The 23,941-nt window shown below is 44.6% G+C and overlaps 1 protein-coding gene across 5 annotated transcripts in view; it reads left to right on the forward strand.

Moving 5' to 3' along the window:
- Nucleotides 1-296: 296 nt before the first annotated feature.
- LOC139418540 (signal-induced proliferation-associated protein 1-like) overlaps nucleotides 297-23,941 on the forward strand; it is a 43,092-nt gene continuing 19,447 nt past the window's right edge. The window contains exons 1-5 of one of the 5 annotated variants that reach the window (XM_071168089.1): nucleotides 297-525; nucleotides 20,632-22,067; nucleotides 22,184-22,308; nucleotides 22,473-22,661; nucleotides 22,934-23,108. In XM_071168089.1, coding sequence (XP_071024190.1) covers nucleotides 20,927-22,067; nucleotides 22,184-22,308; nucleotides 22,473-22,661; nucleotides 22,934-23,108 — 1,630 coding nt within the window. In that variant the 5' untranslated portion in view covers nucleotides 297-525; nucleotides 20,632-20,926. Of the gene's footprint in view, nucleotides 526-18,893; nucleotides 19,169-20,533; nucleotides 22,068-22,183; nucleotides 22,309-22,472; nucleotides 22,662-22,933; nucleotides 23,109-23,941 lie in introns of those variants that run through there. The other 4 variants (XM_071168085.1, XM_071168086.1, XM_071168088.1 and 1 more) reach the window with 4 other exon arrangements.

The following is a 23,941-nucleotide window of genomic DNA, read 5'->3' on the forward strand; positions in this document are numbered from 1 at the left end:
TTGCTTAATCTAGTCACCCTAATCATCCAACCATTAGTCTTGAATACGGATTAGAGAGAGGGAGAGAAAGAGAGCACATCCTGCCTAGTTTGCTGTCTATTGCTGCCTCAGCCTCTCTTTGACAGAGAGAGAAAGAGAGAGAGAGAGAGAGAGAGGAGGGGGAGGAGAGAGATTGGGGATGTGCCGTGTGCGAGGGGAGGAGAAGGAGGGGTTTGGCTTCAGTGTGATGTGAATGAAATAGAATCAGCGTGAGGGAGGGAGACAGAACAAATCAACCTGCCTCTTTTGACTGAACAACGGAATGGAAGAGCTGAGCTCCTAGGCACACTGACCAGAGAGGAGTTTTATTTTCGGAGAGGGGAAGAAGGGAGCAGACAAGGGAAATCGAAGAGGGACGAGGAGGAGAAAAAGCCTCAGCGTGGGGATAGATAGCAGAAAAATGCTGTCATGGGGAGAGGGGGGAGGGAGGCTACAGAAAGGAACAGGATGATACCAGGCAGGGTGGAGCGGAGCTGAGATGTGGAGGTAAGCACTGTCTTTCTTTACTCAAAGCCTTCAGAATGCACACATTCCTAATTCCCTATATCCTATGTCTGGTGATAATGAATGTGATTGATTTGTTCAGGACACCCCCTATGTGAGCATGCATATGCTCTTATTTCCTGTCGATTTCACCAGAGATTCAGATCATTCTACCGTACAGAAGTGAGAGAGCAAAGGATGTGTCAACACAATGAACGGACGCTTTGTCAGGGGTAGAAAATTATGTCTGAGCGGCATTCTGCTATCTTCACGCCCCCCCCCCCCCCCAACCCCCCACCCCTCTGGTGTTCTGTGCTCGTTTAAAAACGGTGTAATGACATTGACATGAAGTCACTGCAGACCTTGCTATAGGGCGCTCGGGGCTGCAGGACCCAGAGATGTGGGCCAGGTGGAGGAATGGAGGGAGGGATGAAGAGACAGAGAGCACGCCAAAGACAGGGAGAATGAAAGAGGTGAATAGACAGGAACTATAGTGACACAGAAACAAAAAGGTAAGAGAAATAGGATATACATATAAATGTACATTTTTATTTACAGACTAAGGTCTGCAGCCCCTGCCTGTTTTTGTGTGGGGGATGATAAAGAGGACTGAGAGGGTACTGCATGTAACGTGCACAGACAATGATGGAATGGAGAACCAGAGCTGGGATCAGGGTGTTGTTTTCAAGGTGGCAAAGAAAAGGAGGGATGCGGGATATCATTTTTTTTCTCATTTTGGCAGTGAGGGGGGTTGTGCTTTTTGGGGGTTGGGGATGCAAGGGATTGAGAGGGCTGGTGTAGAAGAGAAAGGGGGAACAAGGAGGGAGATGAAGAGGAGAGGGATGAGGGACAGCTTACATAAGCTAGTGCACTATAAGGACTGGCCATTGAATTTATTTTGCGCCAGATGAATCCTCCTATGTGGTGTTCACTGTGGTTGTCATTAATGGACAATGGTATTCCTTATGATGATGAATGCATCGGGACTTGGCATGGTGAAGTCCTTGCACTCTTTCCCGAGGAGTGTGGTAGGCCGTGTGCTTGTCTAAATTTGATGACAGGGACTTAGTCATGGTCTTTGTGCGTTCCTGGCCAGATTGGCAGAGGGTGTGACGTTATCGGTCCTAGACTGTTAACCTAGATGGTTGGCCAGATGTGCTCATGGATATGTGTGTGTGTGTGTGTGTGTGTGTGTGTGTGTGTGTCTGTGTGTATGTATGAAAATCAATCTTCTGAAATCCAGCTCTGAGAATGAATATACTGTATATGTGATCGGGGGTAACTGAAGCCGGATGATAACATCAGATTTGTTGGTGCCACCATGACACACAACCACTATCATTGCACACATAGCACATGGGTACAAGAGTCTGGTGACGCTTTGAGGTCACACTGCCAATGATGGGGACAGAAGCCGGTTTTATTGAGGGAAACGGACCCTACCACAGTGCTTCAATTTTCATGAAATGCTTCTAAAATATTCCAAATAATTGATAATGTAATAATATCACAATAATAACAAAGTAATTACAAAATAGGATTGCAAAAGGGCATTCAACTTGGGATCAAATGTATTGTTATTTTGAGTGTTCTTTGAGAAGGTTAGGCCAGATAAAATGTCCACTCTTAACAGACATTCAACTATTTAATGCAGCAATCTCAACCCAACAGTTATTTACTTGTCAGTCAAATGTAGGTTCATGGATATACCCGCCAGTATTTTAGGGTTAAATAAACTCCCATGTACTCAAACTACGAGAAAAAAAAGGTATATTCTCTATTATTTGACAACATAACAGGAAAAAACTTTGCCCCTCAGACTTTTATAGTTTGTGGACAGTAGGGAGATCGTTATATTATTGTAGGTATAGAACAACCAGATGTGTGTCTGTGTGTGTCTGTGACAGAAATATGCCTGTTCTAGTTAAAGTAGTGAAGCACTCGGGCGCTCTCAAAAAGAACACTTTTTCTTCGAACATGTTAAAAATGTGGCGCTTTAAATATGCTGTTTTGACCCAAATGATGGGAACTAGCCGTTGGCGTCAGAGCATGTACGTGTCTATATTTGTTCATCTAGCTAGGACTAGTATTGTCACAGTAGGGGGCTACAAAAACCTGTGGGTGTCTGGGACTCTTTTTAAATATTAGAGGCTCTCTGTCAGTCAGCAGGGACCTGTGGCACAAATTCTTCAGCTGAGTGGGAGGAAAGGAGAGGCTGAACAGCTCGTCTCTGTGATCGATCAGGCCCACTTGTATTTCCTGCACAATCAAATTGCTACATCACTGTCCATTCCTACACCAGCCCCTGACCACAGAGGACAGATCTATTAAACAACATTGTGTTCCATAGTAAGAGGCATCTGATGAATCAAGGGTGTACGTACAGGACCACTTGACGTCTTAAATGTATAGATGAAATGTAAAGGAACTGTTGCATGTTTGTCCTTTGCCAGTTTAATAAGTGGAGATCCTTAAAACATTGAAGGCCAAAATGACTTATATGATGTTGATGGAAATAATAGTGAGAGCAGCGGTAGTACACGTTTGTGCCGCAGGATGCTAGCAGAGCCCCGGAGCTAACAGACCCTGCTTGTCTCAGAGGTACTAAAGCTGCGTGTCACCCAGGATTTCAACCCCAGATCACACCGCTGCACTCTTTGCATACCAAATTGTATTTCAATGCCAAAAGCAACTCCTCTCTGTTGGACCGCTGCAGCGTATAGCCTCTCAACAGTCAACCAACCGTCTTCACATAGCACGACATAGACAGGCGCCTGTCCGACAACAACCTGAGGCTTGTAAAAATGCTATTCAATCTACGTTGAGGCCTACTGTGCTCCACGAGAGAGGAAAGTCACAATGGTGCTCCCACTGTGCCGTGACAAACTGACCTATTTCTACTCTCATCTTTTATGCAAGGACAAATGACAAATATGAGCGAAAATGACTAAGACTATAGTTAAATAGATTTCCCTGGTGTCTTAGGAGAAATAATCAATATGTTCAATCAACATGGATCAATGTTACCGGGCAGATTATTCTCTCCTCTAAAACTGTCAGCACCAGACCATCTCCCTCATTTGGAGCCATTTTGGGTGACTAGGCCCCGTCTCTCTATCCCTCCTAGTGAGCAGTATGTCTGTGTGACCGAGGTAGGCTGGTGGCCCAGCAGTGCCACCCCCTCTGAGCAGAGCATAGGATGGTAGAATGGTGGATGACAGTGTAAGCCACTGGGTGGATCCTCTAATCGGCTTGTGCTCTCTTTTGTCACCTGTCCTCTGTGGCCATGCTCTTAATGGGAGCTCAGCCCTCTCTGGAGTGGAGTCACCCTCAGATTTCTGTCCCTGGGCTCTGGCCGGCCTATAGCTCTGCTCTGCTGCACAGGACCTGACTGCACAATGAGCAGGACAGGAGAGGAGAGAAAAAGGAGAAAGTGATGGGAGGGAGGGAATGAAGGAAAGGAGAGAGAGGCAGAGAGGAGGATTAGAAAGAGAGATGGTGAGAAGTAAATCAAGTACTGTGTTTGTGCAACTGGAAGGAGCATGTTTCAACCTGTATTGGCTTGTTGTTTTACTTCTCTAAATTAACATGTTTCAACTCATATTGGTTTTGTTGTTTAACTTCTCTATATTAGGTCTTAATGCAGGTCGAAACGTGTTCTTTCCAGTCCCACAAATGTTTGCGTTTTTATTTATAATTAGGATTATGATAAAGATTATTTTGAGATGGCATAAGTTGAATGAAAGCATGACTTCTGTAAATTTGAATAAATTCACTCTAGTGGTGGTTGGTCATGTCACATGTTGATCCCTTGATACAGATTTGCATACTGTAAATAACCCACTAGTCAGAAATACTGTAGGCAGTGTGTGTGTGGAGTTTGCTGTCGTCAGTATTATTAATCAACCAGTTATATCATACATACACTAAAAAACACACACAAACACCTACTGTCTTCGTTGTTCCAATTCCCATTATAGGAGAAGTGCACTCAGTGACATTCAGTGGTGCTGAAAAGAGATCTAACTCAATACACTCCCACGACGTCACTACTTCCCCATCCTGAGCAAAGATAGATCAAAAAGGTAGAAAACAACCCTGCACAGAGAATCTGTCAGGGGAAAACACCTCAGGAACATTACCACAATATCACATCAATGGGTAGATACATACAATATAGTGAAAATCATTACTGCTCTAGCCATGTGGAAAAAGCACTTCATAGTATGTCATGCTACAGTCAAGAAGAGGGGAAGAGTCATTGTGAAACTGGCTGTGTTTGCATGTTAATGGCATTGGCAGTAAAGAGAGAGAGAAAGAAACAGGGTTACCAATGAGAATCGGTTAGCTGTGGCACTGGCAGATCTGCTTCACGCCTGTCTGTCCTGCCCTTGTGTGTGCCCCTGAGGCTCGGCTCAGACAGCCACCGCACAGGAAACACACAGACGGGATGTGACCTCACAGACTGAGGTGGGGGGCCTCATAGCTAGGTCAGAAACACTGAGCATAGTGCACTAGCAAGCTCCGATACTATCCTTTAGTCGTTATCAGGACTTATCATCACTTAGTTACTACACCGATCCTCTCCTTTAGTCATTATAGTGACTTATCATCACTTAGTTACTACACTGATCCTCTCCTTTAGACATTATCATGACTTATCAACACTTAGTTACTATAATGATCCTCTCCTTTAGTCATGATAATGACTTATCATCACCTAGTTACTACACTGATCCTCTCCTTTAGTAATTATTATGACTTATCATCACTTAGTTACTACACTGATCCTCTCCTTTAGTTAGTCATTATCATTACTTATCATCACTTAGTTACTACACTGATCCTCTCTTTAGACATTATCATTACTTATCAACACTTAGTTACTACACTGATCCCCTACTTTAGTCATTATCATGACTTATCATCACTTAGTTACTACACTGATTCTCTCCTTTGGGTAGTCATTATCATGACTTATCATCACTTAGTTACTACACTGATCCCCTCCTTTAGTCATTATTACGACTTATCATCACTTAGTTACTACACTGATCCTCTCCTTTAGTCATTATCATGACTTATCATCACTTAGTTACTACACTGATCCTCTCCTTTAGTCATTATTATGACTTATCATCACTTAGTTACTACACTGATTCTCTCCTTTAGGTAGTCATTATCATGACTTATCATCACTTAGTTACTACACTGATCCTCTCCTTTAGTCATTATTATGACTTATCATCACTTAGTTACTACACTGATCCTCTCCTTTAGTCATTATCATGACTTATCATCACTTAGTTACTACACTGATCCTCTCCTTTAGTTAGTCATTATCATGACTTGTCATCACTTAGTTACTACACCGATCCTCTCCTTTATTCATTATCATGACTTATCATCACTTAGTTACTACACTGATCCTCTCCTTTAGTCATTATCATGACTTATCATCACTTAGTTACTACACTGATCCTCTCCTTTAGTTAGTCATTATCATTACTTATCATCACTTAGTTACTACACTGATACTCATCTTTAGTTAGTCATTAACGTTACTTATAATCACTTAGTTACTACACTGACACTCATCTTTAGTCATTATTATGACTTGTCATCACTTAGTTACTACACTGATCCTCGGCTCAGACAGCCACCGCACAGGAAATACACAGACGGGATGTGACCTCACAGACTGAGGTGGGGGGCCTCATAACTATGTCAGAAACACTGAGCATAGTGCACTAGCAAGCTCCGATACTCTCCTTTAGTCATTATCATGACTTATCATCACTTAGTTACTACACTGATCCTGTCCTTTAGTTAGTCATTATCATGACTTGTCATCACTTAGTTACTACACTGATCCTCTCCTTTAGTCATTATTATGACTTGTCATCACTTAGTTACTACACTGATCCTCTCCTTAGTCATTATCACAACTTATCATCACTTAGTTACTACACTGATCCTCTCCTTTAGTCAGTCATTATCATTACTTATCAACACTTAGTTACTGCACTGATCCTCTCCTTTTGTCATTATCATGACTTATCATCACTTAGTTACTACACTGATCCTCTCCTTTAGTCATAATCATGACTTATCATCACTTAGTTACTACACTGATCCTCTCCTTTAGTTAGTCATTATCATGACTTATCATCACTTAGTTACTCCACCGATCCTCTCCTTTAGTTAGTCATTATCATGACTTATCATCACTTAGTTACTACACTGATCCTCTCCTTTAGTCATTATCATTACTTATCATCCTTTAGTTACTACACTGATCCTCTCCTTTAGTCATTATCATTACTTATCATCACTTAGTTACTACACTGATCCTCTCCTTTAGTCATTATCATTACTTATCATCCTTTTGTTATTACACTGATCCTCTCCTTTAGTCATTATCATTACTTATCATCACTTAGTTACTACACTGATACTCATATTTAGTCATTATCATGACTTAGTTACTACACTGATCCTCTCATTTAGTCATTATCATTACTTATCATCACTTAGTTACTACACTGATACTCATATTTAGTCATTATCATGACTTATCATGACTTAGTTACTACACTGATCCTCTCATTTAGTCATTATCATGACTTATCATCACTTAGTTACTACATTGATCCTCTCCTTTAGGTAGTCATTATCATGACTTATCATCACTTAGTTACTACACTGATCCTTTCCTTTAGGTAGTCATTATCATGACTTATCATCCCTTAGTTACTACACTGATATTCAGCTCCAGTTCCACCCCCAATATGATTCCAAATCCAACCAGACAGTAGCTTTTGTGTCTGTTTACTTTACTATCATACCTTACAAAAGCTCATGCCATTGATTTCAACTAAATCAATGTGCTTGGGTTACAGTCTCTTTCTCGCCCTCCACTTCCTTAAAGAGGCATTAATGGCTTGGTTACACTCTGATGGTTGAACTATGAAGCATGACACACACAAGCAGATGTAGCCTGCACACGGAAAGGAGCAAAATTAGCTTGTGTCATCAAGCACAGTTCGCATATTGGCATGTAGTTCCAGGGCAATGTACAGAGTACATAGGGGAGACGGAGCCATAACTTGATGTTGAGGCTAGAGAGAGCAGCAGGATGGCTTGTCTGATGCCAGGTATCTACCTATGAGGTGGAAGACAAGCAACCGTGACCACTGTCCTCTCAGTCAGTCACCAGGGTAGCTGTTTAGGCCTCTTGCTTTTCTCAAACTTTACTAACGACATGCCACTGGCTTTGAGTAAGGCCAGTGTGTCTATGTATGCAGATGACTCAACACTATACACATCAGCTACTACACCGAGTGAAATTACCGCAACACTTAACAAAGAGCTGCAGTTAGTTTCAGAATGGGTGGCAGGGAATAAGTTAGTCTTAAATATTTCCAAAACTAAAAACATTGTATTTGGGACAAATCATTCACTGAACCCTAAACCTCAACTACATCTCGTAATGAATAATGTGGAAATTGAGCAAGTTGAGGTGACTAAACTGCTCTGAGTAACCCTGGTTTGTAAACTGTCATGGTCAAACATGTTGATACTACAGTAGCTAAGATGGGGAGAAGTTTGTCCATAATAAAGCACAGCCTTTTTAACAACACTATCAACAAGGAAGGTCGTACAGGCCCTAGTTTTGTCACACCTTGACACCTGTTCAGTAGTGTGGTCAGATGCCACAAAGAGGGACTTGAGAAAATTACAGTTGGCTCAGAACAGGGCAGCACGACTGGCCCTTAAACATACACGGAGAGCTAACATTAATAACATGTATGTACGTCTCTCATGGCTCAAAGTGGAGGAGAGATTGACTTCATCACTACTTGTTTTTGTAAGAAGTGTTGACAAGCTGAATGCACCCAGCTGTCTGTTTAAACTACTAGCACACAGCTCGGACACTCATGCATACCCCACAAGACACACCAAAGGTCTCTTCACTGTCCCCAAGTCCAGAACAGACTATGGGAGGCGCACAGTACTACATAGAGCTATGACTTCTTCTACATAGAGCCAACCCTTCTTTTACGCTGCTGCTACTGTCTGTTTATCTTATATGCATAGTCACTTTAACTATACATTCATGTACATACTACTTAAATTGGCCCGACCAACCAGTGCTCCCGCACATTGGCTAACCGGGCTATTTGCATTGTGTCCTACCACCCGCCAACCCCTCTTTTTACGCTTCTGCTACTCTCTGTTCATATATGCATAGTCACTTTAACGATATCTACATGTACACACTAACTCAATAAGCCTGACTAACAGGTGTCTGAATATAGCCTTGCTACTCATTTTTCAAATGTCTTTTTACTGTTGTTTTATTTCTTCACTTACCTACACATGCCTTTTTTTCCCTGCACCATTGGTTAGAGCCTGTAAGTAAGCATTTCACTGTAAGGTTTACACCTGTGGTATTCGGCACACGTGACAAATAAACTTTGATTTGATTACATAGAACTCTATTCCACATCAGGCAACTGATGCAAGCAGTAGAATCAGATTTAAAACGCAGGTACAAATACACCTGATGGAACAACGGGGACTGTGAAGAGACACGCACACATTGTCACGGCCGTTGAAAGAACTGGACCGAGGTGCAGCGTGGTGAGCTTTCTTTATTAGAATGAAAAGACGCCAAACAAAACAATAAACACTACAAAACAAACGGTGAAGCTAAAGGCTATGTGCCATAAACAAAGTCAACTTCCCACAAAGACAGGTGGGAAAAAGACAGCTAGACAGCTGTCCCTGGTTGAGAACCCTACCCAGCCAAACATAGAAATACAAATAATAGAACATAGAATACCCACCCCAAATCACACCCTGACCAAACCAAATAGAGACATAAAAAGGATCTGACACTGGAGGCTGCGTGCCATGGATCATCACTGGAGGCTGCGTGCCTTGGATCATCACTGGAGGCTTCGTGCCATGGATCATCACTGGAGGCTTCGTGCCATGGATCATCACTGGAGGCTTCGTGCCACGGATCATCACTGGAGGCTTCGTGCCATGGATCACTGGAGGCTGCTTGCCATGGATCATCACTGGAGGCTGCGTGCCATGGATCATCACTGGAGGCTGCGTGCTATGGATCATCACTGGAGGCTTCCTGCCATGGATCATCACTGGAGGCTTCGTGCCATGGATCATCACTGGAGGCTTCGTGCCATGGATCATCACTGGAGGCTTCTTGCCATGGATCATCACTGGAGTGAGGAGACGTATGGGCAGTCTGGTACGTGGAGCTGCCACAGGACTCACCAGGCTGGGGAGACATACAGGAGGCCCTGTCCTTGGCAGAGGCACCAGATACCCTAGGCCGTGGAGGCTCACTGGAGGTCTCGAACTTGGAGCCTGCACAACCCGTCCTTGCTGGGTGGTTATCTTCACCCTGCAAATGCGGGGCGCTGGCACAGGACGCACTGGGCTGTGCAGACGTACCAGAGACACAATGTGCTGAGCCAGCGCAGGATATACTGGGCCGAGGAGACGCACTGGAGGTCTGGAGAGCAGGGCTGGCACAACCCGTCCTGGCTGGATGCTCACCTTAGCCCGGCAGATGTGGGGAGCTGGAATGTAGCGCACCGGGCTAAGAACGCGTACACCATGCGCTCCACCGCATAACACGGTGCCTGACCAGTATGACGGCACGGTAAGCACGGGGAGTTTGCTCAGGTCTCCAACCTGACTCAGCCAAACTCCCTGTGTGCCCCCCCACACTGCCTCTCGGGCTTCCCTGCTAGCTCCTCATAGCGTCGCCTCTCAGCTTTAGCTGCTTCCAGTTCCTCTTTCGGACGGCGATATTCCCCAGCCTGCCTCCAGGGTCCTTTCCCGTCCAGGATTTCCTCCCAAGTCCATGAATCCTGAACACGCTGCTCCTCCTTACCACGCTGCTTGGTCCGTTTGTGGTGGGAAGTTCTGTCACGGCCGTTGAAAGAACTGGACCAAGGAGCGTACATTTTCTTTATTAGAATGAAAAGACACCGAACAAAACAATAAACACTACAAAACAAACCGTGAAGCTAAAGGCTGTGTGCCATAAACAAAGTCAACTTCCCACAAAGACAGGTGGGAAAAAGGGCTACCTCAGTATGGTTCTCAATCAGAGACAACGATAGACAGCTGTCCCTGATTGAGAACATAGAAATACAAATAATAGAACATAGAATACCCACCCCAAATCACACCCTGACCAAAACAAGTAGAGACATAAAAAGGATCTCTAAGGTCAGGGCGTGACACACATTGTGATATTGTTGAATGGAGGTATTGTTGTATGGTGAACATTTTGTGTTGAGGATATGTGGTGGTGTAGAGATGTTACATGATGTACTGTTTTATCTTTTATCTTTATTTCATTCAGTACAAACATAGTTCACTGTTTTATATGTAATGTGGATGCTTTGGTGTGTTTGGACCCCCGGAAGAGTAGCTTCTGCCTTGGATCCCTAATATACACAAATACAATGTCATGCAGAACATTGGTTACAAGAGAATAGACCCTGGTGCAGCTGGTGTTGTTTAAGGGACAAAACACAAGTTAAATTTAACCAATCAACATTAGGTCTCATAGGGGTGGTTAGAGTGGAGACTCATAATTAAAGAATTTGTGGTCATACGCAGAGCTTAGCTGGGTAGGTGTGTGTGTGTGAGTGAGAGAGTGAGAGAGTGAGAGAGAGAGAGAGAGAGAGAAATAGAGAGAGAGAGAGAGAGAGAGAGAGAAATAGAGAGAGAGAGAGAGAGAGAGAGAGAGAGAGAGAGTGTAGGCGGTGCAGCCGTTTCAGGAGGACCAGGCTTAATTTCGAAGCACAATAGCGGGGATAGTGAGGAAGTGAGGGAGGCCAGTGTCTCTTCCTCTCTGAAAGGACAGGGTAGGGGTGACAGTTCAGACTGCTAGAAATGCTATTGGTGGACAGTCTCTCGGCCTCAGAGCCAGCTGCACAGATAGGAGAGGAAGAACAGTGTGCAGTTCAGCTTCACATAATAGCAGCAGTGATGACGTGAGGGTCAGTTCCCCTCTCATTTTTGTCACACACATACACCCCCCCACACACACACAAGTGCACACCCCCCCACACACGCACAGAGATAGAAAGTCACGGGCAGAATCACACAGTGCAGTTGCAGAGGGACAGCTGTTCTTCCTGCCACTGTGGCTTTTACACTCTTTCAGAGTCAGCAAAGGCACACAAAGAACGACACAGACACATTCACTCCGACCGACTCTTGCACGCATGCCATGCACTCCCATATACCCACACAATAAAGTCCTTTGAGCATGCGAATGACCAATACCATAGTGAAAATGTTCAAATGCTTTATCACAGTGGTGATTGATGGACATACTAATGTAAGATGGCATGGAGTGAGAGGGACAAAGATGTATCATCCCCAAGGGCGTAGGAGCCGGGGGGGGGGGGGGGGCATGTCTACCCCACCCCCCAATGTTAGAAGCAGGTAAAACACGCGAGAGAGTCACCACATTCATTGAGGGATTTTTATTTTTAAATGGCCTCCACTGCTGGAACGTGAGTCACTTGCCCCGCCCCCACTGACTGCTTCATTCTCACTCTCGGTTTGTTACAAGCAGTGTGGCAGTGCGTATGAGTGATAGAAACAGCACTGTGCAGCACCACCATCATTACTCAATGCACCGGGTAAAGTAACTTTGAAATCTACTTTGAAACAAAAGTATATACCTCACACACATGGTCAAGGGCTTAAGAAAAAAGAAGACACCTGTACCATGTCAGTTATAGAGTTGAAATGTATTACATTTTGTGTTTGCATCCCAATATTACACGTGACATACAACAAAACTGTTTGACATAGATACACCAGATTTTCAGTGTTTTGTTTGAAATGATGAGGCTACGAGGTCATTTTACTGCAGGAAAGGGCTACGATTTGTCTGTATCCTTTTCTCAAAAGTGACTAGAAATTACCATTTAAAACCTTTTTATTTAATTTTTTATTTATATCCTGGACTGTGCCTCTTTTTTTAAGCCCATAACCATGTGTGTGAGGTGTAAACTTATGTTTCGCTAAATGTGTCCCCTTGTCAGAGTTGCTTCTACGCCCCTGATCATAATTCTTTTAGTTGGTAGTTTCAGTAAAAGAGGAAGTCAGGGTTAGATGCACAGACAATGTTATGGAAAGAGCCATTTCTGAACCAACTTCCTCTTTCTGCCTTTCTTTCACTGAAATAGGAGGTAACATCAGATTTAAACATGCTTAGTTCATGACATATTGTACATATATGTGTTTCAATAAGCATGGAAAAACACAGATGCAATATGTTTTATCAATGGTCAGAATAATACTTTTGTTTCCACACACACACACACACACACACACACACACACACACACACACACACACACACACACACACACACACACACACACACACACACACACACACACACACTTACTTCTTTGGTATCAGAGATTTCCAAAGAGGAAGGGACTTATAAAAACTGAGACTGTTTTACAGTATCGAATCCAAAACTTCAGATGACTTCAACTGTGAGATGACTAAATTGGAGCTTTCTCACACACATATTTTTAGAAGTCACACACACATACACACACGATATGGCAGTACACATTTCTGTGTACAGTTCTTTGTGACAATAAAGCTAAGGGTATAGGTGATGTTTTGGACGACCCAGGCCCAAGTCCCATGGTCAGAGAGTGGGCTTGGGGGGGCTGCCTCATGAATTATTCAACACTGTCTAACTCTAGCCCCATCTTTTCCCCCTCATTAATAATTGATAGCACGACAGACATATGTTCCATTTCTGAAGGACGTATTTGCGGGAGGACAGCCTCCTCTCAAAATGAATCTGTTTTTAGTTGTCTTCAGCAGATGCTAACATCAGCACAGCCTGAAGGTGGGCTTGACCTCCACAGACCAACAGCAGAAACAGATGCCCAGTACACTCTGTCACAAGGTCCCCCACTGGAGGACACAGGCAGACAGCAGCCAAACACACTCTGCAAGGTGACATTAAAGGCTTAGTAAAATGACATTGGAAATGAGAGGTGACAATCTTTTTTGAATTGTTTTACTTCCTTTGTAGTGTCCAGTGTGACATATACTTTAAACTCACGAGGGTAGGAAGGTAAAAGGTTGGGAAGTGATAAGAAGCATGTGTGGAAGGCAGGGAGGTTCGTGTAAATGCACTCCCACTGACTGCTCTGACTCAGCCTGGAGACGTGCCAGAAGCAGTCAGGGAGACTACCTGTTGTCCTCATTACCATCATGGTATCATCTGTCAATTTCCACTCCTCAGATCAACATCTGACCTCTGAGAAGCGATCATGTGATCCTGTACAGGGTGGTCCTAAGAACCTTTCCACTTCCCTCCTTCCCCTCTGCCACCTTGACAGCTAACCTCTACTCTAAAGTCAATCTATTGAGTAGACGAACTATGTGTCTTTGGAGACCAACAACTCAGACAGACATCTGCTAACTCTAAGTAATATATCAAAACCGAGATAAAATGTGGGACAAAAGGAGTGTGCCAGAACCAATCACTTAGCAGTCTCTGGACCTGGCCCAGACCCTACTCAGCGGGCAGAAGCAAAGGGGAAGGATGAAGGGTGATTGGAGGAAGTGTGAGGGAGTAGCAGCATTGGGATTACTTTATTTCCTGAAACCAATTTTGTGTGCAATAACACACCCACTGGCTGTTTTTAGTCTTTGAAACCCGTTTTGTGTTTCCAATGACATGGTAGTTATGCAGTGTGAATCCAAATGTATCAGGCAGAGCTGGGATCAATAACAGGCCCTGGGATTGGCTGCTGGGCACAGTGAGAACACACGGTTAATTAGCTCAATCTTCCGAAATCAATCATCCCTAATAGTCGATTTAGGCCCTAACGTATCGTAAGCACCAATCACTGTCATTTGGAGGACAGAGGTTGCGTTGCTGGTGGCAGTACTGTGATTTGGAGGTCAGAGGTTGCGTAGCTGGTGGCAGTACTGTTATTTGGAGGTCAGAGGTTGCGTAGCTGTCAGTACTGTGTTTTGGAGGACAGAGGTTGCGTAGCAGTCAGTACTGTGTTTTGGAGGACAGAGATTGCGTAGCAGTCAGTACTGTGTTTTGGAGGACAGAGATTGCGTAGCAGTCAGTACTGTGTTTTGGAGGACAGAGGTTGCGTAGCAGTCAGTACTGTGTTTTGGAGGACAGAGGTTGCGTAGCAGTCAGTACTGTGTTTTGGAGGACAGAGGTTGCGTAGCAGTCAGTACTGTGTTTTGGAGGACAGAGGTTGCGTAGCAGTCAGTACTGTGTTTTGGAGGACAGAGGTTGCGTAGCAGTCAGTACTGTGTTTTGGAGGACAGAGATTGCGTAGCAGTCAGTTCTGTGTTTTGGAGGACAGAGGTTGCAGAGCTGGTGGCAGTACTGTGATTTGGAGGACAGAGGTTGCGTAGCAGTCAGTACTGTGTTTTGGAGGACAGAGGTTGCATAGCAGTCAGTACTGTGATTTGGAGGACAGAGGTTGCGTAGCAGTCAGTACTGTGATATGGAGGACAGAGATTGCGTAGCAGTCAGTACTGTGTTTTGGAGGACAGAGGTTGCGTAGCAGTCAGTACTGTGATTTGGAGGACAGAGATTGTGTAGCAGTCAGTACTGTGATATGGAGGACAGAGATTGCGTAGCAGTCAGTACTGTGTTTTGGAGGACAGAGATTGCGTAGCAGTCAGTACTGTGTTTTGGAGGACAGAGATTGCGTAGCAGTCAGTACTGTGTTTTGGAGGACAGAGGTTGCAGAGCTGGTGGCAGTACTGTGATTCAGCATAGAATACTAGTATGCAATGAGGAAAATTGTATAACACACGATGTTGCTCTGAGGTCTAGTGACACGTATGCTTGGAATCCTTGTTATCGTAGCGCACTTCTCTGCAGTTCTAATGAGGGTTTTTGAAATCATTCCAGAAGTACAGAAATACATACTCTTGATGGCCTTTGGTTTGAGTTATGATAGTAATCTGTCCTGCTCCCAATTTCAAGAGATCATTTTAATCCCACATGTGCGTGGAGAACCATGAGCCAGAAACAGAAACAGGTCAGGGGAGTCAGATATTTTCAATGGCAGATTGCATCGTCAGTAATGGCACATAGCTGTTTAATAACACAGGAACCCGTTTCTATCTTATACAGACATAGTAACTATGAGCCCATCAAGGATTTGTTAACCTAGACGCCTACTGAAACCTTCCATAAAGAACCAGTTTGTCACCTGATAGGTCTGATATGGCCATGGGGCGGATACCAATCCTGGTCATTGATCACATTGAATGGCTGCCTATGGTGAGCTTTTTTTCCCCCAGAGCTGGGCCTGAAGGAAATACATTTCAAGCATGTACCCTACTGTAGGCTACACCAAATACAATATATAATTTATTCATACATGCTTTTGTTGTTGCTGTTTTTCCCCCTCAAAACGATTTGCTGATGAGAAGGAGCTTAATAAAACCGCATCAGATGTAATCTTCATGTGAGATGTAGGTCAGGAGTTGAACAGAGACTTATGGTTGGTAGGCTGAAGTCAGCCTGGTCTCCTCTATCTGATACAACAATCCAGTTAGCCATGATGGGAGGGGGAGATATGATGATGACACCCTTCCTCTGAGGGTTAGTAAGGTCAGGATGCCGGTGACATCACAGGACGCAGTCTCAAAAGGGAGGAGGGGTCAGAGATGGTGCAAAAAGAAAAGTGTTCCTGGAAACACGGCTTCCCTAAAGTGGGCGTAGGGTCACCATGGCAGCCCTATGACTCCCCTTTCACAGTAACATCCGGACAGCACACACCCTGGAGCCTTGTCCTGGGTCTAGCATGTACACCAAACAGGATGGCGACCCCACTGCGCTGAACACTCATGCCTCCGAAGCACTGAGGTCAGAGCAGCGCTTGTGAAAAACACTAGAAAACATGAGCCCAACACAGACCAGACCTGTGTTCAAATAAATGATTTAAAATACCATGAACGAGGGTGAATTTGAGTCAGTATATTTAAGTATTTCAAGTAACTACTTGAAAAATATCTTAATTCTTACTTCCAAATGTCTTTGAAAGTAATTGAAATACCTGAAATAGTATTGAAACCCACATCTGACACAGGCATACTGTAGTACCTGTAAATGAAGTCTGTTAAAGTACCAAGGGGCTGACAGCACAGTCCTGTTGTAAAGACTGGTTCAACACCGGTCACACAGAGAGCCAAGATACTCGGGATAGAGGCTGAGATCTGAGGTCATTAGCAGCCACTCACTGCTAGCAGTGTTCTGTCAGCATGGTTAGACACAGCACCAAACACCAGTGTCCTAGCTTAATGATGTAGTGAGGCAGTGCCTGCCTGGTTTGACTTCTGAGGCACTGAGACTGCTCTGCTCTCTGGTTTCATGAGAGGATGTGTGGACTGTGAAATGGGCCCGCTGAACTGTCATGATGAACGCTCCCGATCTTCAGAAAGTCCCGGAGAGCCTTTTAATCCCTTGGCTGCATGTTTCGGGTAATCCCTCTTTGCTTCATCTTTTGATAGAAGAGGAAAAATACTGTAATTTGTAGGTTATTGTGATGTACTGTAATATGAACTTTATGCGTACAACATAGTGAAGCATGCGTATTGATCTCTTAAAGGGACATTTCACAATTTTACAACTTCAAATGTATCATCTCCAGCACCACCCCAACATCAACATTTGTGAAATGTGCACGTTTCTAGGTTTTGTAATAAAATATATAGAGGAAGATAAGTGTTGTTGGGTTGGTGTTGGAAATTATGAATATGAAGTTTTTTACTTTTTTTAAAATGTCCCTTTAAGCTTTCCTTCCTAGGTGTTTCAAATGAAAAACATTAACCCATTTTCTATAAAGTTGCAAAGCTTACAACCTGTGCTCTACCTTTTTGTTTGAACGAAAACCCAAATGCAGATCTAACAAAAAAATATATTGAATTTGGTTCAGAGGAAGTGACAGATGTGACCGAAGAACTAGGTTAGCTCACATGGCCTTTAGTGTGGGGAAACATTCTCCCTAGAACTTTGATACAGTCAACAGAGTCACTCGTTACCCTGTTAGACACAGAAACCACCAGGCATGTTGGATAGTAGTCTGTGGAGGATGGAGAAGTGAACCTCTGCAGCTATGCACAGAAGTGACACGAGGAGGAAGCTGTGGTCACCGTAGACCCCTATTGCGTAGTTGAACCAGAAGTCTCACTGGGGCAGTTAGAGAACATCACATACAGTACTGGACTAGTTAAAGCTTCCCTTTATCAGTCTGACTCCTTACTTTAGTATATCGTATGTCCTGCTCTTTGTCAACCCACAGAACTTGGGAGTAGAATGATTTGACTGTAGGGCAGGTTCCTCTGCATGCCTTTATATGGGTTTGATGAACTAAACCACTGGATATCCAGCTTTACTCTAAACTGGCAATCCATTTATAATGCATGAGACTGAAAACAGAGACTGGATTGATCAAATATTTAGCATGTGTTATTGTGTTGTTAAAATAGATGAATTAAATGAATGGCCACTTGTTGTGGATGCATGCAGCTTTTGGTATTGTTGATTGTGTGCTAACAATCTGCCATTGGGTCACTAAAAGCACCAGGGAACTATCGAGTGGCCCCAGGGGGAACGCATGGCCATACAGTGGATGTACAGCCACTCCATATATGCTCAGTGTATGCTCAAAGAACACACAAATGCTGTAGTCCTTTTTCTCATTTCAGAAAAAATACAGTAATGCGCATGTTTCAAAGAATTCTATCCTAAACTATTTTGCAAACCCAGCTATCACCTTCAGAGTACACATTGTTTCATCTTGACTCCCACAAGTCAGGGCACTCTGCTGGGAGACTCAGAGACCTTGGATGGAAAGTAAGTGGCTGGGCTTGGTACCAGCAGGGAGATGGAAGCTGCTGCTCTGTCATCGAACAAGTCTCTTAACCTGATTTGCTTCAGTAAAAAAAAAAACTTTCAAAGAACTGAAGAAATTGATATTATCCAGAAAATATATCAGAGTGAGTTGCTGTGGTTAAGGGCATCCAGTACATAGCTAGAGAAATGTCAGAAAGGATGTCCAAACATGTTATCATGCTTACATGTCATCATGGTCTAAAATATTCTATCTATGCAACCAGGCACAATGTGATTGTTCCTTCATGGGGACAGAAGGTGAATTGCAAATCTCCAATATTCAGTCAATATCTGGAGTAACTATTTGCATTCAGTTGTGCAGAGGCAGAGAGAGAGCGAGAGAGAGAGGGAGATGACTCCCTCTCTCACCAGTCACCATCAACATCTCTGCAGCATTCTGTGCTAACGCGCACCGCGCACACATGAGTGTGAGCTGCGTCGCTGCACCTGCTCTCGAGGCTGCAAATCATCTCGAGACAGGAGATGCATGAGAAATAGCGAGACAGGAAGCAGCCTTTAGAATGTAGAAGAATCTAATATTTGGATTAAAGAGAAACTGGTTTCCGATATTGTATGATTGACGTCAATTTGACCAGAGAGAAGGGAACAAAGAATGGGGATGCCAGGAACCGAGGAAATTCATTTGAAAACAACCTATTTTCGCCTGTGAGTTGACCTGAAACAAATTGTCTGTAATGAGAAAGACTAAGGATGTTTAGAATAAGTGTAGATAATGAAAATCCACTTATGAATAGTGGCCCTCATTTAAGCAATAGACTGGCCTGTCACCTATTGACGGAAGTCTTACTCTATCATTTACTGTAGAGTACCTTGGTTAATTTCGAGACAGAAAAAAATGTAGATATTTACATACTGGCTATCCTTAGGCAAACAATTGTTTTGTTATGTTATTCAGTAAAAAAGCCTCCCTCAATGGGTCTAAATGGCCCCTGAAGATTAGTATGTTAAAATCCAATTTATACGTTTCATTTGGGCATTTTTATTTAATTGACTCTTACAAGCTAAAGTCTATGTTTCATATTTTAATTAAATAAATCAAATATCCGAACAAAATTACATTGGACATCTCACTATTAATATCCTCACTATATTGAGGTTTTGATGTACAGACTCTCGTTTTATTTGTGCCCTTCTGGTCCAAATCATCCTAAAGTATCTCAACATTGATTGTGTAACTCAAAGGAGTTGCTTCTAGATGATTTGGACATGATTTTGAAAATGCTAATATAGGTACCATTGACTTGCATTGATTGAGAGAGAGAGAGAGAGAGAGAGAGTTGGTGGGATATGACAATTTATGAGCAAATGTGACCATAAAATAAAATGAACAAGCAAGGCCCGTGTTACATTTGGGATGTCAGATAATGTGTGGGGTTGTGTGGATTTAGAAGTCCGGTGGAGTTTAATGTTTCTGCTTTCTCTGGGGATTGTATATGATAGGAGAGGATGAACTGTAATGTCTCAGAGGGGAATATTGTCTTAGACACACAGCAGGCTACTGTATTCAAAATAGACACTGTATGAGATAGATAGAGGGAGTCTTATTCTGTTGGCAGGCTGGCCAGCATTGTTATGTTTATTACTATTTTATTCTTAACTTGTTTGAGGACAGGAAGGCCACCTCCCCCTTCCTGCAGTGTTCTATTGTGCCTGTCCATAGAGGGGATGTGGTGGGCCACATACGACTACTTGGCAGCTATTTTTGCAAAGGAAAAAAAAATCATAATGCAAGTATTGAGAGGTTAAACAATACAGAACAAAACACACGTCAGAGCTGCTTGTTTGCCTATTTCGATTTCTATGCGTCATTGTTGAAAAGAAATGCATTCGAATTTCAGCATAATGTTTTGACAGAGTGGCTTAAAAAACACTGGTGCATAGTTTGATTTGCAACCATTGAACAAAACCTCAGTGACTGAATGACATCTGAGGCGTCAGGAAGGATAATAGCAGTATGGATGGGAGACGGGTGTCTGTGGTCAATGACCGTAGCTTTGTCTCTGTGCACAGGTGACCAGTGGAAGAGACCAAAGAGAATGGATGACAGAGTATAAAGAGCTGGGCTCTTCTCATGGTTAACTCTCCTCTCCTCTGTACATTTTTACCAGCAGGACCAAACCAAAACTGGACCAAACCAAAACTGGACCAAACCAAAACTGGGGCACACCAGAATCGTAGTCATCTGCAGAGCTGGCGAGCGTCCTAAAATAACTTGGAATGGGTGTACGCTTTCCAGACTTAAAACATATAATTGTATCTGACTGTGGGACATAACTGTCATCTAATAGTCCTCTGCATTTTGTTATTGAATGTGGATGAGGAACACGTGTAGTACCTTTACTCATCTGGTTTGGGAAAGTGAGGAGGGACAGTTGGAGGATTGGAGTCAGAGTCTGAGGCACCATGCAGTCTGACGACCTCTTCCTCCGCAAGTTCTGCCGGCAAAGGCCGCGACCCCCTCTGGCAACGGTCAACTTTGACTCTAAGCGGGACGGTGGGGTACGGGCGCGGGTGCTGGCAGGGGAGTGGCCCCCGAGGAGGGACGGGGAGGGGGCAGATGGGGATAGCCTTACTAACCCGAACCATGTGAGTCTGAACCTGAGGTCCGTGGGCCGAGGACACATCATGCAGAGAAGCAACAGTGACGTGACTCTGGGTGACCTGGACTCTTCTGGTAAGGTGGGAGGGAAGGCCACACGGGCATTGGGGGAGAAGGCAGGTGCCGGGGCTCAGGGGGACTCAGGGGTGGTGCTGCACAGGGAGTATGGCAGCCTCTCCTCACTGGAGAGACAGACAGGTCTGTCAGGAACACAGGAGCTCAGTGCAGACGACCAGGGAGCTCTGAGCCCCAACGCCCTCCGCTTCAAAGACCCCTTCCTGTTGCTGGGTCTGCATGCAACACCCCCAGAACCAGACGGTTTCTTCAGGGCTCTTTCCGCCCCCACAGGAGAAACTCCAAAACCAGCCAAGCCCCCCAAGCCTGAGGGGCTGAGCAAGAAGGCCAAGCCTTCACCCCCACAGATCCCCCAACCAGGTCCTTATGACAACCTGGGAGGCGGAGCCTGGGTCAGGAACTTTGCCCACTATGATGTTCAGAGCATTCTGTTTGACCTCTTGGAAGCAGCCAGCAATCGGGACAGCATCGGCCGCAAAAAGAACATCACCTCAGGGGCATCGGCTGCCTCAACGATGCGCCCCCTCACCCAGGCCACACCCTCCTCCCCCTCGCAGGGTGGGGGTAGTGGTGGGGGGGCTGTGGAGGACCCTGACCAGTGTCTGCTGGACGAGGGAGATGGGAACGACAACGAGCTGCTGCTCAGCTGCCCCCACTTCCGAAACGAGATGGGGGGTGAGGAGCGGGCGGGCCTGGGGAATACACAGGGAAGAGGGTGCCTGTGGCTGAGCCTGAGGAACCCCAACGATGCAGTGTCAGTACTGGAGGAACCCAGAGAGAGCCACGTCCAACAGCAGGGCAAGAGCAACTACTTCATAGAACATGCAGACCTGGGAGCCCACTACTACCGCAAATACTTCTACATGAAAGGTGAGTGCTGCGTCGTTGTGTGTGAAAGATCATGTTTGCTTTACCTCATTAAATGATTGAGACTGTTTGTGTTCGTCAACAACGGTGTTACAGGGATATTTCTTTCCACTCCTCAGATCATCAGAACTTCTTTGGTATAGATGACCGCCTGGGTCCAGTGGCCATCAGCTTCCGTAGAGAGGAGAAGGAGGGGTCCAGTGGAGCTCAGTATAACTACAGAATCATCTTCAGAACCACTGAGGTCAGTCTACAATACACACTCAAGGTCAATATGAGTATACAGTATTGACAGACTTCTAGATCCTTTTCTGAATACATACCGCCATTCACACATACCCATACTTACTATTGTTGCACACATTTGTCCATCTACTCACACCCCTCGGGACTGTCCCTGCCTCCCAGCTGAAGACTCTGCGAGGCTCCATCCTGGAGGAGTCCGTGCCGTCAGCGGCCCGCCACACCACCCCGCGCGGCCTGTCTCCCAAGAGGCTCCTGGAGTTCATCATCCCTGAGCTCAACCTCCACTGCTTGCGTCTGGCCTCCACCTCGCCCAAGGTCCGAGATACCCTGCTCAAGCTGGACGAACAGGGGGTGAGTAGGACCCACCCTGGGTTGACCCCACTCAGTGTCCTGCTCATGGCCAATAAGATGTCAGATCCATCAGGATACTCTTTTAGATGGTTCATGTCAACCTCCTATGGAGCAGTCTACAGAGAAATGTGTCTGATCTGTCCATTCTGATACTATCACTTGAACTTGAACAGACATTCAAAGAGATACAGTACATCTATTCTAAAAGTTTTGGGCTGCCACGGTTATTAGAAAAAACACAATAGTTGATAAAAATCTCTCTTCCCCCCCAGCTGAACTTCCAGAGGAAGGTGGGGGTGATGTACTGCCGTGCAGGCCAGAGCTCTGAGGAGGACATGTACAACAACGAGAGCTCCGGGCCGGCTTTCGAGGAGTTTCTGGACCTGCTGGGGGAGCGAGTGAAGCTTAAAGGCTGGGAGAAGTACCGCGCTCAGCTGGACACCAAGAGTGAGCCCTGCACATACATACTATCTACACGTTATCTACAGGCAGGATATATACTGAACAAAAATATAAACGCAACATGTAAAGTGTTGGTCCCATGTTTCATGAGTTGAAATAAAATAACCCCCAAATTGTTCAGGTGCACAAAAAGCTTATTTCTCTCAAATGTTGTATACAAATTTGTTTACATCCCTGTTAGTGAGCATTTCTCCTTTGCCAAGATAATCCACCTGACAGGTGTGGCGTATCAAGAAGCTGATTAAACAGCATGATCATTACCCAGGTGCACCTTGTGCTGGGGACAATATAAGGCAACTCTAAAATGTACATTTTTGTCACACAACACAATGCCACAGATGTCTCAAGTTTTGAGGGAGTGTGCAATTGGCATGCTGACTGCAGGAATGTCCACCAGGGTTGTTGCCAGAGAATGTAATGTTAATTTCTCTACCATAAGCCGCCTTCAACGTTGTTTTAGAGAATTTGGCAGTATGTCCAACCGGCCTCACAACCGCAGACCACATGTAACCACGCCAGCCCAGGACTTCCACATCTGGTTTTTTCACCTGCGGGATGGTCTGAGAATTTCTGCACAAACTACCAGAAACTGTCTCAGGGAAGCTCATCTGCGTGCTTGTCGTCCTCCCCAGGGTCTTGACCTGGCTGCAGTTTGGCTTCTTAACCGACTTCAGTGAGCAAATGCTCACCTTCGATGGCCACTGGCACGCTGGAGAATTGTGCTCTTTACAGATGAATCCTAGTTCAAACTGTTCCGAGCAGATGGCAGACAGGGTAGCGTGTATGGCGTTGTGTGGGCGAACGGTTTGCTGATGTCA

The sequence above is a fragment of the Oncorhynchus clarkii genome, chromosome 10, assembly GCF_045791955.1.
Source record: "Oncorhynchus clarkii lewisi isolate Uvic-CL-2024 chromosome 10, UVic_Ocla_1.0, whole genome shotgun sequence".
Taxonomy (NCBI): domain Eukaryota; kingdom Metazoa; phylum Chordata; class Actinopteri; order Salmoniformes; family Salmonidae; genus Oncorhynchus; species Oncorhynchus clarkii.